Genomic DNA, 17,200 nt, shown 5'->3' with positions numbered 1-17,200 from the left:
TTTATGGCATCAGAACACTCCTGATCTGCCCATGCTTTAGCATAAAAAACAACAATAATTTCTAATTGAGATAAATGTTTCAAGTAATCCTGAGATTGAAATAATATCGCACAGCCCTATAAGGACAATTGATTTAAAATTGCCCAAATGCAGCAACAGTGGGTGTTTTCACACACACACTGGTCTGAACATTTTCATTTTTCAGCTAGTGCGCACGTTTCTTTTCACTCTGATCCAAATGCCAAACCACTGACAGGGCGTCATGTTACCATGACAGGGCGTCATGTTACCATGATGCCATGTTACCATGACGCCTGAAAAACACGTGCTCTTAAAGTCTCGCATTTTACTGTCTTCACACCACAGCTCCGATTTCCCAAGCTGAAAAAAAAATAAAAGCAGCCCCAGGTCCGACGCTACTAGTACCTAGCCATCGAGCCACCTAACTCATCTCTGTGTGTGCGTGTCACTGACACACATAGACTGACGGATGGGCTGACGCTACCCCCCACCCCCACTGATCACTCTGACAGATCGATCTACCACTACTGTTGTAAACAAAAGAAAAACAAAGTCCTGCACTCAGCACCTTACCCATTTTGGCCCTTTTTTGGAACATGGCGCCAATATTTTGGGACAAAGTAGCAGCAGATTTCTTGCGTTTTCTGTCTTTATCTTCTTTTATAGAGGGCTACTGCGTGACGTCACCGTACCGCGAGATTGTGCTAGGGCGCCATATTGGAAGACCAAGTACATGCATGCATACATACATACTCACAATATAAAACAAAGTACGAGCGAGAATAAAGTGACACGATGGCTGATAATTCTGGTTATGTGAGTACATTACCAGCTGCAGAAAGGGCACGGTATGTGGAGAAACTGGCTGTGATTGATGGGTTTGACCCATATGATAAGACTCGGGGCAAGGGAGAATGGATTTTTTTATTTCATAATTTATTTTTAGTTTACTACTTATGTGTTTATTTATATATATTTGAATTATTTGGACATGGGGGAAAAACTATATTTAAAATCCAAAGAGGGATGGAGGGAGGAAAATTAAAACAAAAGAAATAAATGAAATATAGAGTAGAGTATATTTGATAAAATTAAGGATGTTTTTATTCAGTAAACATTTAAAAAAATGTTCTACAACACTCTAGCCTAGTGACTTACCAGTAACAAAATAGACTTGAAGTATTCAGATCCGCTCTGCATAAAGCAGCTAAATCCTCTCTCTGTCTCCCGGCAGAAAGCTCCTTGGTTTGCTTGTGTCTCAATCACAGCTGGTATTCTGTAGAAAGACTTCTTTTCACCTTTCCCATCAGCTTTGTTAGAACCCTAACACAGCACAAAAGTTTACCATTGTAGGTTTTTGATGATCCAAGTGCCTCGTGGGTTCACATACCGCAAGCTGCCGTTATTTCCCCCAATCACGAGTTTGTTGGTCTTCCAATATGGCGCAGGGTTTGCTTACTTCCGGTTTCGGGTGACGTCAGTGAAAGGGGTCTAATGGGGGCATTACCGCCACCCACTGGATTGGGGTGTAAAGCAGTCTGAACAAAACGTGTAAACATAAACATAGGAGAAATGAACCCGTTTTTCTAACTCGTCCTCACTTAGTCTACTTTTCTTTTTTGATTAGTCTAGATTTGATATTGTAAATTAAAATGTGAATCAATGTATATTCATCGGACATGAACAAATGAATAAATCTTGAGTAATCTTGAGGGGTGTGTGTGTCCGGGGGGATCGAACGAACCCTCCGATCCCCCCTGGCTACGGGCCAGGGTACAGTTGTGGGTGTTCGTTTCGCGAACCACATCCACCATGTCTCTTACAGCAGGCTACTGTGCGCTCATTTATTTCTAACCTTATTTCTATCCGTACATTAATGTAGGCCGACGATTCCGGCAGTTTATTATTTTATTAATATTACAAGGCCCCTGATTCGCTGTGGTCCAGGGGCTTGAGCCCCCCGAAGGCCCCCCCTTAAAGCGCCGGTGCATGTCCGCCATCGTCTGTGTGAGACTCGCGCACGTGACAACTGTCCTTCCCGTGATTCATTTCCAGAACACATTTCCCCTTCTCCGTTTTAGCCTTTTTTAAAAATTTTTTTAATTTATTTTTTTACTCAGTAACGGTTGTGATGTAAAATGTACCGAAGTACACTACTTAAAAGAAAACATACTTAAGTAAAAGTAAACGTACACTCTTTAAAATTTACTTGAAAAAGTATAAGTACACAAAAAAGCTACTCAAGTACAGTAACGTGAGTAATGTAATTCGTTACTTTCCACCTCTGGCAGAGGGGTTGTGGGCAGGTTGAGCCTCTGTATGATTGTGCTGCTGATAAAGTTCCCCCTCTGTTCCTGAATTGATAAAAGCAGAAAGGATGTGTGTGGAGGATGTCAACTTTAATAACACTGGAACCTTAAACAATTTGGAATTGAACTTTCTCACTGGACTCACAATGCATGCTGGACCTTCTGCTGGAGTTGCACAGGACGGATGGATGAGACACTGGTTGAGCTGGTGCTCTGAGCTCCTGCAGTAGAAGGATGAACCATCCTTTTCCCTCCTTTCGCGCTCTGAGCGTGTTAACCGGGTGCGTGATACTTCCATGGGTGAGTTGTCCTCGGAAGTCTGAACCAGCTTTGCACTTTCCTGTAGGGAGGGGTCAATGTGTTAGCCATTCATCTTGATCATCTGTTAAGTCGATGAGTGAGTCCAGCGTGAGTTGTTTCTCTCTACAGGGTAGTTCGCTAAGAAACTTGGGGCGCAGACCTTGGTGGAAAATAGCTTTCAGGGCAGGGTTGTTCCATCCCCTGGCTGCTGCTAATGTTCTGAAGTCTAGGGCATATTCAGCCATATTCCTGGAACCCTGTGATATGGTGAGCAAACTTTCACCTATTTAAATCCCCTCAGGTTCATGGTCAAACATTCTCTTAAATAGAGTGAGGAACTGCTCATAAGATGTTGTCTGCTCACTGTCCTTGTTCCAAACAGCACTTGCCCAGCAGAGTGCTTTACCCGTGAGAAAGGAAAGAAACTTTTGCGATCTTGTGTTCATCAGAAAGATTTGACATGGTAGCAAAATACATGGAACATTGAAGTAGAAAACCTTTACAGGCGAGAGCATCTCCAGCACATTTCTCTGGAGTGGGGCGCTGCAGCACTGGACTAAGAGAAGACTCGGGTCACGTTAGGAGGGCCTGCGACATCACAGTTGCGAGTTGCACCATTCGGGATGCAAAGTGTGGACAAATCCAAGACAAGAGAAAGGAAGCGAAGTCAGGAAGCTCGTGAGGACCAGGCGATCGGTAAACAACATAGTAGAGGCGAGACAAAGAGCGTAAACGAAATAGAATAAGCAAAGGTCAGAAAATCGAGAGGCAGACAAAGCACAAGTCTTGGTATGAATTGGATAAGGCAGAACGCTACTTTGCATTGGGGTTGCGTGAGAGAGTGGCTTAAGTAGGAAGAGAGGTAATTAGGAAGATGAGTGGCAGCTGTAATCAATAGTCTGGTGATAGAGGGCACTGTGGTTCTTGGGGAATGTAGTTTAGAGTGTCCATGTTTGCAGTTTCCACATTCTCAGCAGGTTTACTGACAGGCACACTCAGACGGGAGAACAAATGAACAACCCGAGTGCAAACTTCCAGACTTTGCTTCAGTTTATTTTTGAGTGTGTGAAACAAGACTAAAAAAGCTGTACATGCTGGTTTTTTTCCCCACTAAAATTATTCAGGATGTGCATGAGTTCTGGATGAAAACACTGCAGCTGAAATAAAGAACACGCTGCTTCTCACCCATCTCCTTTATTATTAAAAGTAGTAGAAGAAGCCTCTATTTGGTCAAATGTACAGTCAAGCACAGTGAAATTGTTTCCCTGCACTTAACCCATCTGAAGCAGTGAACACATGCATGCACACACAAGTGAGCAATGAGCGCATGCACACATGCCCAGAGCAGTGGGCAGCTGTGCTACAGCACCCCAGGGGCACTTGGGGGCACTTCACCCATGATACAGTGGGAGGGGTAAGTGCTGTTCATTCACTTAACTCTCTTCACATTTTTCCTGCCTGTCCCGGGAATTAAACCAGTGGTTCTTTGGGCCCAAGGCTGCTTTAGGTCATGGCTGCCCCCGGGTACTACTCTTCATGCCATGAGCTGCTGTGCTCTGTTTGTCCCCATGCAGTACCAGGTTTATGAAATTAAAGCACACATGAGCACCAGCTCACACCATTCCATGTGCACACACACCAAGAGGAAAGAAAGAATGTGTGAGATGTGAGGTATCTGCCCATTTCCAGCCTGTGTGTTCACTGTTATACATCTCTCCCAAGTTGTGACCCAGGTCTGATCTGAATTGTCATGACCAGGGAAGAACCCATGTTTACTCACTTGGTTTGAATTGACAAAAGAAGGGTAGCCTATAGCATTGCATCTCTACAAATAAAATTCAAAGCATGTACTTCTGGTGGCCCTGCTCTGTAGCGGCTCATGCTACTATTGCTTTTGTTGTTTTAAACTAGTTAATGTAAGTGTTTTTGTTTATGTCCGTGGCAATATGCTCTGAAAGTGTTTGTGACTGTGCTGTCTGTTGACAGCGGGCAAGCGTGATCACGCTATGAACTTAGATGTTTGACAGTTGGTAGCCTCGAATAATGGCATTTAGCCTACACTTTTTTCTGCTGGTGCTGATCATCAGCGAGCTCCTCATCTTCAGTCCCTGTCAGACAGCTTCGCAGTGGGAATATGGATTACGACATGTGTACTCTAGAGATGCACTACTGTCCCTCCGATCACTCCAATCTACACCACCGAATGATTTACCAGCTGTCATCCGAGCAACACACACCGGCACACGATGGAGAATGTCTCCCGATGCAGAAGCGAAGGAGACAGGGAGGCGTTCTGGAACGTCTCTGCCGGAGAGCCAGCAAACCACTGCTGCCATCTATCATCCTGAGCAACATGAGGTCACTGATCTCTTAAGATGGATGAGCTCTGTGCAAACCCAAAGAGCTGTTTTGAATACCGGGAATCTAATCTCATGGTATTCACTGAAACATGGTGTCACCAAGGAGTCCTGGACGCTCTGCTAGACCTGGATGGTTTTTCGCTGGTGCGCAGTGACTGTTCTGACGTGTCCGGCAAGAAGAACGGAGGGGGCGTGTGCATATATATGAGTGACAAATGGTGTAAACAATATACAATCAGAGACACAGTATGCAGCCCCGACATAGAACTGCTTTTCATATCAATGAGACCTCATTACCTGCCAAGGGAGTTTGGAAACATCATTATAGGTGCTGTTTATGTACCCCCAGCGGCAACGCAGGCAAAGCAGCTGTGCGCATAGCAGTGTGCGCGCATGAACAGCGACAGTGCACACCCAGAGCACCTATCTTCTTCCTCGGCGATTTCAATCATTGTAAGCCAGAGACTGCCTTATCAGGCTTTGAACAATATGTGAATTGTCACACCCGACATAACAGAATATTGGACAAATGTTACGGTAATATCAAGAGTGCATACTCTGCAAAGTCAAAAATCTCTCTTTCTAACTCAGATCATAAGACATTTGATTCCTTCATATAAATCGATTTTTAAATCATGCAAATCTGTACATAAGACTGTTAATGTCTGAACAGATGACTCAACTGAGACACTAAAAGGGTGTTTTCTGTGTACAGACTGGTCCATATTTCACAGAGCTTGACGAGGCTACAGATACCATAACTGACAATGAAATTCTGCATCGACAATGTGGTAGCCAAGAAGGATGTCATCATTTATCCTAACAACAAGCCCTACATAACAAAAGAAATCAAAGAGTGTATAAATAGGAAAAAGCAAGCATTTAGTAATAAAGACAGAGCAAGTCTGATAGAAGTTCAAAAAGAACTGAAGCAACTCTTAACTAAAGCAAGACAACAACACAGACAAACAATGGAACAGAGCCTCTTAACTTCAAATACTAAAAAACTCTGGGATACAATGAAATCAATAACTTATATGAACCCTGCAAAAAAAAAAAAAAAAGACCACTTTGGATGAACAGCAAAAATCAAATGAGCTGAATGATTTCTATTTGAAATTCGACTTGGAGAATTTGGGGTGGCACAGTGGTGTAATGGTTAGCGCTGTCACCTCACAGCAAGAAGGTTCGGGTTCAAGCCCCGTGGCCGACGAGGGCCTTTCTGTGCAGAGTTTGCATGTTCTCCCCGTGTCCATGTGGGGTTCCTCCGGGTGCTCCGGTTTCCCCCACAGTCTAAAGACATGCAGGTTAGGTTAACTGGTGACTCTAAATTGACCGTAGGTGTGAGTGTGAATGGTTGTCTGTGTCTATGTGTCAGCCCTGTGATGACCTGGCGACTTGTCCAGGGTGTACCCCGCCTTTCGCCCGTAGTCAGCTGGGATAGGCTCCAGCTTGCCTGTGACCCTGTAGAACAGGATAAAGCGGCTAGAGATGATGAGATGAGACTTGGAGAATTTTTCTTATGAGTGTGACAGTGTGATGCAGTTTCTACCAGAAACCGATACCACCTGCTGGCTGGAAGTGGACCCACTTAGTGTTCAGCATCTCTTTAGTACTGTACGAACTGATAAATCCACAGGCCCAGACGGACTGCCGGCTTTTCTGCTCAAATGCTGTGCAGAGGAACTGACACCACCATGGTGTCCTATATTCCAGGGGTCGTTAGATACCCATACTGTCCCAGCTCTGTGGAAGAGGTCAATAATAACACCAGTACCCCAAAAGCCTTGCGCTACAGAGAATAAAGACTTTCGCCCTGTAGCTTTGACCTCAATAATCATGAAATGTTTTGAAAATTTTTTTGTGTCCCTGCTCAAAATAGAAGTACAGTCTATGTTAGATGCATGTCAGTTTGCCTACAAACATGAACGCAGTACCGAGGATGCAATCCGATGCATGTTGCACTTTATTTCTAAGCACCTGGAAGAGACAAAAGCTTATGTTCGAATTTTATTCATTGATCTTAGTTCAGCATTTAATACTGTGCAACCCTACCTGCTTTTAGAGAAGCTGAGGGACATGAATGTCAACACTACCTTGATTAAATGGTTTTATTCTTTTTTAGTTAATTGCACACAGCAAGTGAAGGTTAATCAGACACTGTCAGACATCAAACACTGTAATACAGGAGTCCCACAAGGCTGTGTGCTTTCACCAATACTTTTTACACTGTATACCAAACGACTGCAGGAAAATACATCCCCAAAATTTTATTTTTAAATTTGCAGATGACACAGCAATTGTGAGTCTTCTGCATAAGGACATGGACTCTTTTGTAGACCACAATGAGATCAACACCTTCATTAAGTGGTGTGACAAAAAACATCTGATTTTAAACATGGCAGAAAACATAAGAGATGGTTCTTGATCCAAGGCAAGTGACTACACACGAGCAAGTGGTCATCAAAGACCAGACTATCAATCAGGTGGTCACATACAAATACCTAGGGGTCCATATCAATAACTTTCTCTGCTAAAGATCACATCAATATGATGTGTTTGCAGTTTGTTGCACAACTTGTGCAACAAACTGCAGCAGAGACTGTATTTTTTGAGATGACTGAGGCTGTATGGTGTTAGCAACCAGATCATGCTAATTTTTTATAAAGCTATCTTAGAGAGCCTCAACAGATATGGAATCACAGCCTGGTTTTGTAATCTAACAGTACAACTGAAAAACAGGTTGGCTAGCATGCACAAAACAGCAATGAAGATAATTGATATGAAACAATGAGTCCATAGAGAATTTGTACAACCAGTCAGTCATGAAACAAGCAACACAAATCTCTTCGTACTCCACTCATCCACTGTCCTCTGAATATGAATTTCTCCCATCAGGAAGAAGATTCCGAATGCCAAAGTGCAAGACAAACCGCCTCAAATTATCATTTGTTCCAGCCTCGATTAAGCTGTTGAACAATGTTAAAAACTAGTGCAGTAGGGCAGCATGCAATGAACACACAGGCACTTCAGCACTCGCGCTTTTCCTTGCACTCAGCACTTTTTCTTCAATTTAAATTGCCTAATGTCTTTGTACTGGCATTGTCAACTGTAGTCCATGTTTGTTTTAGGTGACAGAACTGTTTTCATAATGATGTTTCCTGTGATGGTGTTTTTATCTTGTTTTGCGAAGCAATGAAATGTAGCACTGTGCCCAAGACAAATTTCCCTGAGGGGACAATGAAGTTTACTCTAAAATGTTTCTCTGGTATGGTCTGGGAAAGCTCTTGCATAAAGACCATTGTAAAGGTAAATCTAGTAGGTTTTCCAAACAAATGGAGATGATTTTACCTTCACTGTGATCTTGTACACAATCAGAGTCTCCCTCACATGCCACCAGGACTCCGGGAAGAACAGTGTCACCCACAACAGAAGCAAGTCTCTGTTCAAGCAGCACGAGTTCCCTGACTCCTGCCCCGCTGCCGTTCTGGCCACACTTTAGCAGTGGGCAGCAGTCCTCCACTTGATGTCAACCTTAATGTCAGAGTACTACTTTTTTTAAATTTCATTTACCAGGTGGTTCTTCAACCCCACTACATATTATTATTATTATTATTATTATTATTATTATTATTAATAATAATAATAATAATAATAATAATAATAATAATGTTACATTGATATAGCACCTTTCACAAACCCAAGGTCGCTTTACATGGGGGGAAAAAAAATTAACAGCCTCCGCCACTCACTCACTCTCTCTCTTTTTTTCTTGTCTCAGTGCCAGAGGACAGAGTTCCAAATAAAATTTATTTCTGGACTCTACCTCACTGAAACTGAGTTGGTATTTTTTGTTTGTTTGATTTTTTTTGATGACTTCCTGCTCACTTTTGCCATTTTTCCTGGCTATGAAAAGAGGTGTAGCTCTCATTAGCATATTAAAATTGGTGTACTTGAGAGAGGAGAGAGGGTGGAGTGTGGTGCTTGTGCGTGTGTGCTTAACTTCACATTGATTGGGATGTCAGAAGAAAATGTGTGTGGAATCCGGCATGCGCATGGTTTCATACGTCTGAACATTGTGTGTACACAGGTTTCTAGCTTCATGGGTCCGCGGTGTTTCAGTATGTATTCTACACAAGGCTTTATTCTACAAAGGTCTGCCAAAGTAATCCTGAGATCAGCTCATGTGGTTCTATCAGCTATTGATGAATGACGGTTCTTGATGCAGTGCCGTCTGAGGGATTGGAGATTGTGGGTGTTCAGAATTCCATACCCCTCAACTAATAAGGAATAGCTATAAATCTTATGCATTTTTTTTTGTCAGTCTTATGGGCGTATTCTAATAGTCTTATGCATTCCTTGTTTTTCACCAACACATTTTTATTTTGTAAGTACTTCTTCCATGTTGTCACAGTGCACAGTACACAGGCAGAGGGTTTCATTCACAACATCTCAGTTATTTTCATCCCATGACCAGGTTTGCTCAGCGCTTGAAAGCTCAGACTTTGATATAATACTCAAAAGTCAAGCATCCATTTTGCGCCATCATGAGCTGAACAAAAGGGCCCGGAGCCATTCTGTTTCACAATCAAGTAGTTTTGAAAGAATATTCAACACATAGACAGAAGCAATGGGAACCCAGATGAGAAGAATGAGGTTCAGTGGGACGTTTCTTCCTGAATGGGTTGACCTTTTGAAAGGGCAGTTTTTTCCTGCTGATTTAGTCAATAGTTAAAATGTTTTGCTATTAATCTGTACATTACATTTATAGATTCTTTTCAAATAAGTCAAATTTACATTATACACACACACTTGTACATTCATAATGACCCTAATTCTGAAAGAAATCTCATCATTTTGATTTCTGAATTATGGGATGGATATAGTCATGAACTTATAACAAATTATGATGTGGAAAAAGTTCAAGTGAAATTTTTCCTTGTTTGTTTTTTCAGTACATAATGCAGAAAAAACAACATAATTGTCTCAATTTTAGTTTGTGAGGATTTTTTTGTCTTCAATCAGGGATTTTGTGAGGGCGTATAAGGCTGGACTCTGAAATGGGTTGACAGGTATGGAATTCCTCCAGATGCTTTGAATCCTTTCATGATATTATGCACCGTAAAGGATGAAATATTCAAATCCCTTCCTATCTTTCTTTGAGGAACATCATTTTTAAAATGCTTCAATAATTTTCTCACGCATTTATTGACAAACCCTCTGCATTTATTTTCAGGCAGAAATGTCCTGCAAGTCCTCTCTCATGTATCTGTATGGGCTGTTTCAAATGTTTTAATCATGTGATCTGCTGAAGAAACTTTAAATAAGAAATGAGAAGACGACTGAAACTATGAAAAGTAGCTGCTCTCAGGTCTGCTTTTAAAGCATCACACTACAAATTTGATGTGGTCGTATACATCCACGGACAGAAAATTACTGCTTCTGTAGGACAGCTGTAAACACTATTTTTTCATATAAATTGATTGTCATTTGGATGTCTATTTCCTATAAAATTATTGGGCAGCTGAACTTGCTGAGACGTGTAGAAGTTAGATTAGCATAGTTTGCTAACTGTACTGTGATTAGCCTCTGCAGTAAACCAATATACTGTGACTTAAAATGATTTAAAGCTTTATTATTTTAATGTATATTGTACAGGACACAGACAGCTCCACTGACAAAAATATTAGATTCACTTTGTTTTATGAGAGAACGTTATTATTAGTAATACTGCTAGGATGTGAAAGCTGTTTTTCCCCTCAGTAAGCCTCAGGATCTCAACATGCTACAGTGACTCTGCTTTCTTCTTCTCCTGCATGTAGCATTTATTCAACTTTCCAGAAGATTCCTCTATAAAAGTCATGAATAATGAATTATGTAAAGTCATGTAAAATGAATTCTGTAGCAGGGTTCTCTCTGGTTCCTCGACACCTCTGCTGTTTGACTGCAGTCACTGCATCTGCACCTGGGAGAAGCTCCGTCACACTCTCTGCTCTTATAATTGTGAACGTGATCATTACGCTTTGGGTCTATAAAGTCTCCACTCAATAGAAAAGGAAGAAAGTCAAAGTGGTGAGAACTGGAGAATCTTCTTTTGCAGAAAATAATTTGCAGAAAATAAATTTGATACAATAATTTTATGGGATTTTAAAATGTGGCACAAATGCAACAGAATCTGATCTTTTTGGAGATGTTAAAATGGCATTATTGTAAACTGTTATAGAAGAAATGCATGAAAGTCATGTAATGAGTACTGTAGAATCTGCTTTTGATGACTTAATTTTTTAAAAATAAATTTAATAATTTTAAATTAAAATGTATTTATGTATCTGAACATACAGAACAGAATTAATCAGTAGTGAAATATGAAAGTTGGGTCATGATGAAATCCTCTTCATGAATCCTTTGGAGTTTGTGATTTAATAAAAATTCACTCTGAATTCATTTTAATTTCTCAGAATGTTATGGACTTTTTCTTTGCAATAAACTTTATATGGGCTGAGTCTTAGATAGTTTCTAAGAAGCCCCTTCATTACTTTTAATTCTTTTAACCGCTGCAACATTTTATTATTAAAGATTTTTGTGTAATAAGCATAAATATGAAGGTCTTCACACTTTCTTATAGTGAGATTGAATCTGTGTGCATGCATTTAATGAACCTGAAAGACCAAAGCACAATTCCTAATGAGCTACCATGAAATGTAATGCACACATTCAGAAATACTCCTAAGAGTAGATTGTATGATGGAGCTTCTCCCAGGTGCAGACGGTGTGACTGCAGTTAAACAACAGAGGTGGAGAGGAACCAGAGAGAACCCTGCTACAAAAGCAAATAAACAAAATACACTGATTTTAATCCTTGTGTGATTCATTATTTATGACTTCACTAGAGGTATCTTCTGGGAAGTTCAGTCACCAAACCTGTTCAACCTGTTTACATTCCATGTGGCTGTGAATCCGCCTGAACCTGTTCTACCTTTCCAACAGTGAAAGAGTTTCTGGAGCTTCGACACCTTTTTCGAAGTGCGGCTGAACAAACAGAACACTTCTTTTGCTTTTAAAAAAATTAGATTAATTCCAAGGGAACAAGGACTTCTGGTGAAAAGTGAAAGATGTTTCTATTTTAATGTCAGGTATGGAGAATTTGGGGGGGGGGGGTGAAACTGTTCTGTGAACTCTGAACATTACAGCAGAAGAGATCAGGCCTGGTTGTACACAGCTGTCTTTCCGTGAACAATAACTTTTCTTTCCGAACTATGAAAGATGGATCAGTGTAATCCTGACCAACCTGATGGATTTCCACAATTAAACAAGAGGTAAACTACTAAAATACACTTTCATTTCTATTCAAAATCTTTATAATGAGTATTTGACTGTGCTCTCTACTGACTGTCTACTAGTGCACTCAAAAAATTAGAATACCATGAAAAAGTTCCTTTTTTTCATAATTTAATTCAAAAAGGTAAACTTTCATATATTCTATATTCATTACATGTTAAGTGAAATATTTAAAGCCTTTTTTGTTTTAATTTTGATGGTTATGGCTTATAGCTCATGAAAATCAGAAATCCAGTCTCTCAAATTATTAGAATATTCCCCAATCAAAAAAAGGATTTACAATACAGAAATGTCCAACTTCTGAAAAGTATATTCATTTATGCACTCAATACTTGGTTGGGGCTCCTTTACCATGAATTACTGTATCAATGCAGTGTGGCATGGAGGTGATCAGTCTGTGGCACTGCTGAGGTGTTATTGAAGCCCAGGTTGCTTTGATAGTGGCCTTCAGCGTATCTGTATTTTTGGGTCGGGTTTTTCTCATCTTCCTCTTGACAATACCCCATAGATTCTCTATGGGGTTCAGGTCAGGCAAGTTGGCTGGCCAATCAAACACAGTGATATCATGGTCAGCAAACCATTTGGTAGTAGTTTTGGCACTGTGGGTAGGTGCTAAGTCCTGCTGGAAAAGGAAATCAGCATCTTCAAAAAGCTCGTCAGCAGATGGAAGCATGAAGTGCTCTAAAATCTCCTGGTAGATGGCTGTGTTGACTTTGGACTTGATAAAATACAGTGGACCAACACCAGCAGATGACATGGCACCCCAAATCATCACAAACTGTGGAAACTTCACACTGGGCTTCAAACACCTTGGATTCTGTGCCTCTCCACTCTTCCTCCAGACTCTAGAACCATGATTTCCAAATTAAATGCAAAATGTACTTTCATCTGAAAAGAGGACTTTGGACCACTGAGCAACAGTCCATTTGTTTCTCTCCTTAGCCCAGATAAGACACTTCTGACATTGTCTCTGGCTCAGGAGTAGATTGATATAAGGAATGCGAAAGTTGTATCCCCTTTCTTGAAGATGTCTGTTCGTGATGGGTCTTGATACACTGACACCAGCCTCAGTCCACTCCTTGTGAAGCTCTCCCAAGTTCTTGAATCAACTTTTCTTGACAATCTTCTCAAGACTGCTGCCATCCCTGTTGCTTGTGCACCTTTTCCAGCCACCCTTTTCAGCAATGACCTTTTGTGGCTTACCCTCCTTGTGGAGGGCATCAGTGTTCATCTTCTGGACAACAGTCAAGTCAGCAGTCTTCCCCATGATTGTGGTTGTGTGTACTGAACTAGACCGAGAGATACACTGTGTTCATACTGTTTTACTCAAAATGAAATATTCTAATATTTTGAGATGTTTTTTTATGTTTTTGTACTGTATGCCATACTGATTAAAATTAAAATAGAAAAATGCTTGAAACATTTTAGTTTATGTGTAATGAGTCTATAATATATAACATTTTCACTTTCTTAAATAACTGATGGAAAATATTGAACTTTTTCACAATATTCTAATTTTTTGAGATGCACTAGTATGTGTTAATCAGACCCTCCAGGATTTCGCGATGTTGCGATTTGCAACTTCAACGCAAATTCAACAAATCCCCGCGAATTCAGGGCGGTGCTGCAATTATATCTAATCACCGCAACTTTCCTGCAAATTTGACCAATCGTTGGCGTCGTCTTGAGGCGACGTCGACAAACTACCTTCCGCCTTACTTCCGTGTATGGACCCTTTTCACTCATGTGACCTTCGTAAACGCGACCGCCATTTTGGACATGAAGAAATGACGGTTTATGGCACAGACCCTTTCGGTTCTCGCTCATCTAGCTGCTACAATGACTGCTTAGACTGCAACAATAATACCTAACACACATTTAAGTATCTGTCGTAAAGACGTGAAACTCGTCGAGTGATGAGTGTGTTCATTGATAAGCTAACACAATCTAAAAGTAGACATACCATCACACTGCCCTGGCGCTGTGTACAGTTTACCTTCTATGGTTTGTGCACTCACTCTTTGCCATTACTTTCTCCAACCCAGTGTTCGAACTATGCCGATATTTTCGGGGGGTCCCTTTTTTTCCCTTGGGGGGGTGCTTGTGCTTGTCTCAGAGCGCGGATCTCCAAACACATGAGAAGCCTATCTTACGCACATATCATGCGGACTCCACACCTCCACACACGCATCGCGTCTGAAGTTATAACTCATCAGGGGAAATCGTGTCCACATTGGCATGTTCAAAAAAACAACCTCGCGTCAACAATGATACCACATGCAAGAAAAAAAAAAAAAAACAGTCAGGCTACTCAACACATCTGATCCACAGCAGCACCAAAGCATCACTGGAAATCATGTCAACAACCAATCTTCCATTTCAACACGCGTCAACAAACAAATGGCACCACAAACATGAACGAATCGGTCAGGCTACCGATTCCAAACCCACAGCAGACGAATAATTAAATACATCTTACCTTAAAGCAGAATCGACCACAAAGGAAGTCTGTTGGCACACTTCCTTTCTACTAGTTTGTGTCCCCAACCTGGCAGCAGCAGTCGTTGTCATATCAGTTTATTTTATCTTTGATGTAAACACAACACTTTGGATATGCAAATGCTTCCCGTTACACACGATTGCTATGTCAATAAACATCATTTTGCCAATATTTTAGAGACCATCCATCTTCTCCGTTGGTCAGCATCTGTCAGGATCTGATAAAATGATAAATCTTGCCTTGTGTGTTGATGGTTACTACATCCAGGTACACAACAATATAATGGCATGATGGAAGTCTTGCTGAAAGTAAAAACTTTCTTTGATGGCTATATTCCTTTCGATGCTTCGCCGTCGTTCCTCGTTGTTGGCTGTGGTAGACTACTGGTAGTTCATGTCCAAAATGGCGGCCGTGTTTGTCGTAACGTCATGTGAAAAGGGTCCATACGTTCAAGAGAAGCAGCATGTGTGCAGTGTTGCCAGATTGGGCAGTTTTAAGTGCATTTTGGCGGGTTTTGAACATATTTTGGGCTGGAAAACGTCAGCAGTACCTGGCAACACTGCATGTGCGAGTCAGTGTTTATATAGGCTTAAATTCTGTTACTGAAAGTGTGTTATGTTTACAGTGAAGCACTGTGTGCACTTTACATTATTTTTTTTACTTAATACAAGAAATTAATGGATGCCAACATTTTTGCCAAAATGGTATTTTATTTTCCATTGTTTAGGCAGCTTCAGCATCATACTGTGAGATTCTGTTCAATTTGTTTTTTTTCTTCTATGAAGCCTGAGCCATTTATTTTATTAGTTTATAATTATTGTTTAATTTAGTCTTCAGGAGAGACTGCCTGCACACAGTAACAGTATTAATAGTTTTTTTTCTTACATGAAAGCTGAGGTATTTATATTATATTTTAAGGTAACTTCATGTTGTGCTGAGGTTCTATGCACTTTAACTTTTGAACCAACAGGTGCATTTGGATAAGTAAAGCCTATTTTTCTGCATTTTTGTAGTCCTGGTAATCTTTTATATTGGTAAAGTTGTTTATAGGACCATTTCTCAGTGTCTGTTTTTTTTTAATCAATAGTTTTTCAGTAATAACTTAATATTTAACATATCACTAAATTTTAATCACAAAAAGAGAAAATTGCAACAATTTCTCGCAACTTTCGCTTCCTCCCGCAATGTAATCGCAACAAAAACCTAAAAAACACCACAACTTTCATCGCAATTTTTTTGAAAACATCAGCCATTTTAGCCCGCAACAATCACAAAAAAGGCCCGCGGAATCCTGGGGGGACTGGTTAATGATGATCTCAAGGCTGAACATAAATGATTAACCTTAAGTAATATTTTAAGAGTAGAATGTGTATTATTACTTTTTTCTTTTGAAACCTGGGAAAAGAGATCAAAATGTGCAGGACCCAGCTGTGTCTCTGTGGTGTATTAATGACGAGACGGTTGCACGCATTTAACACCTTTACTGATAACTTGCATAACTGATACAACATGCCATGCTGGTAATGGCTCGCGCTCTCTGGCTCATCTGTCTAAGCATGCGCATATCACATGAACACACATGGAACTATGGTAAGCCCATAAGCTCAATATACCACATCACCTCCCCCTTTACTTTAAAGGTAACTTAGAAAAGACATCCCAATCATATAAAATATACCTCCCCACTTACTTTAAGGTTAGCTTAATGTATTATTCTAACCAAACACTGTAACATAAAATATACCATTACTATGCGCATTAAGATTAGAAATGTCAACATTACCCATACTGCATAATAAAGTTAACTGAATGCTTAACTGAATAAACTGAATGCTTTAACTATAACTTTTACTAAACATCAGCACTCAGTCTCTTATCACCTCACTCAGTCCTGGTAACGTTGAAGCACTTTTGGGGTATGCTGGGAGCGCCTTAGCGGCACCGCTACAGGATCAGGCAGCTCAGCTGGCTCTGACAGTTCAGGTGCTGGGGATGCTCTGAAACTGCTCTCCATTGGCCCGGTCTCCTCAACTACTTCCTCAGGTTGCTGATCTGGAAGCCCCGCAGAACAGCAAGGTCTCAGCTGGTCTCCATGGCGTCGGTATTCTTAATGTGTCGCTTCACCGCGGACCTTGAATGACACAGGCCCTGACTGCTGGGTGATGACTCCTGGGACCCACCTTGGGGTGTCGCCAGCAGTGTTTCACAGGTAGACTTGCTCCTTGACGTTGAACTGTCTGTCCAACGCCTTTCTGTCATGTCCTTCCTTCTGCAGATACTGCTTTCTCCTCACTGCTCCTTGGATGTTTGGTTTCAAAAAGTCCAGTCTGGTTCTGACATGCCTTTTCAAAAACACATCAGCAGGCGTCTCA

The 17,200-nt window shown here is 40.9% G+C and overlaps 1 protein-coding gene across 7 annotated transcripts in view; it reads left to right on the top strand.

The window, feature by feature from the left end:
• Positions 1-11,964: 11,964 nt before the first annotated feature.
• Positions 11,965-17,200, top strand: part of LOC132900376 (NACHT, LRR and PYD domains-containing protein 12-like) — a 296,795-nt gene continuing 291,559 nt past the window's right edge. For 5 of the 7 annotated variants that reach the window (XR_009656776.1, XM_060942434.1, XM_060942432.1 and 2 more), the window contains exon 1: positions 12,131-12,306. Coding sequence is in view for 6 of the 7 variants with exons in the window: in XM_060942434.1 (XP_060798417.1) it covers positions 12,254-12,306 (53 nt within the window). In the remaining variant the exon portion in view is untranslated. The other 2 variants (XM_060942433.1, XM_060942431.1) reach the window with 1 other exon arrangement.

This window comes from Neoarius graeffei, chromosome 16, assembly GCF_027579695.1.
Source record: "Neoarius graeffei isolate fNeoGra1 chromosome 16, fNeoGra1.pri, whole genome shotgun sequence".
Classification (NCBI taxonomy): domain Eukaryota; kingdom Metazoa; phylum Chordata; class Actinopteri; order Siluriformes; family Ariidae; genus Neoarius; species Neoarius graeffei.
This window is presented reverse-complemented; position numbering and strand designations above follow the sequence as displayed.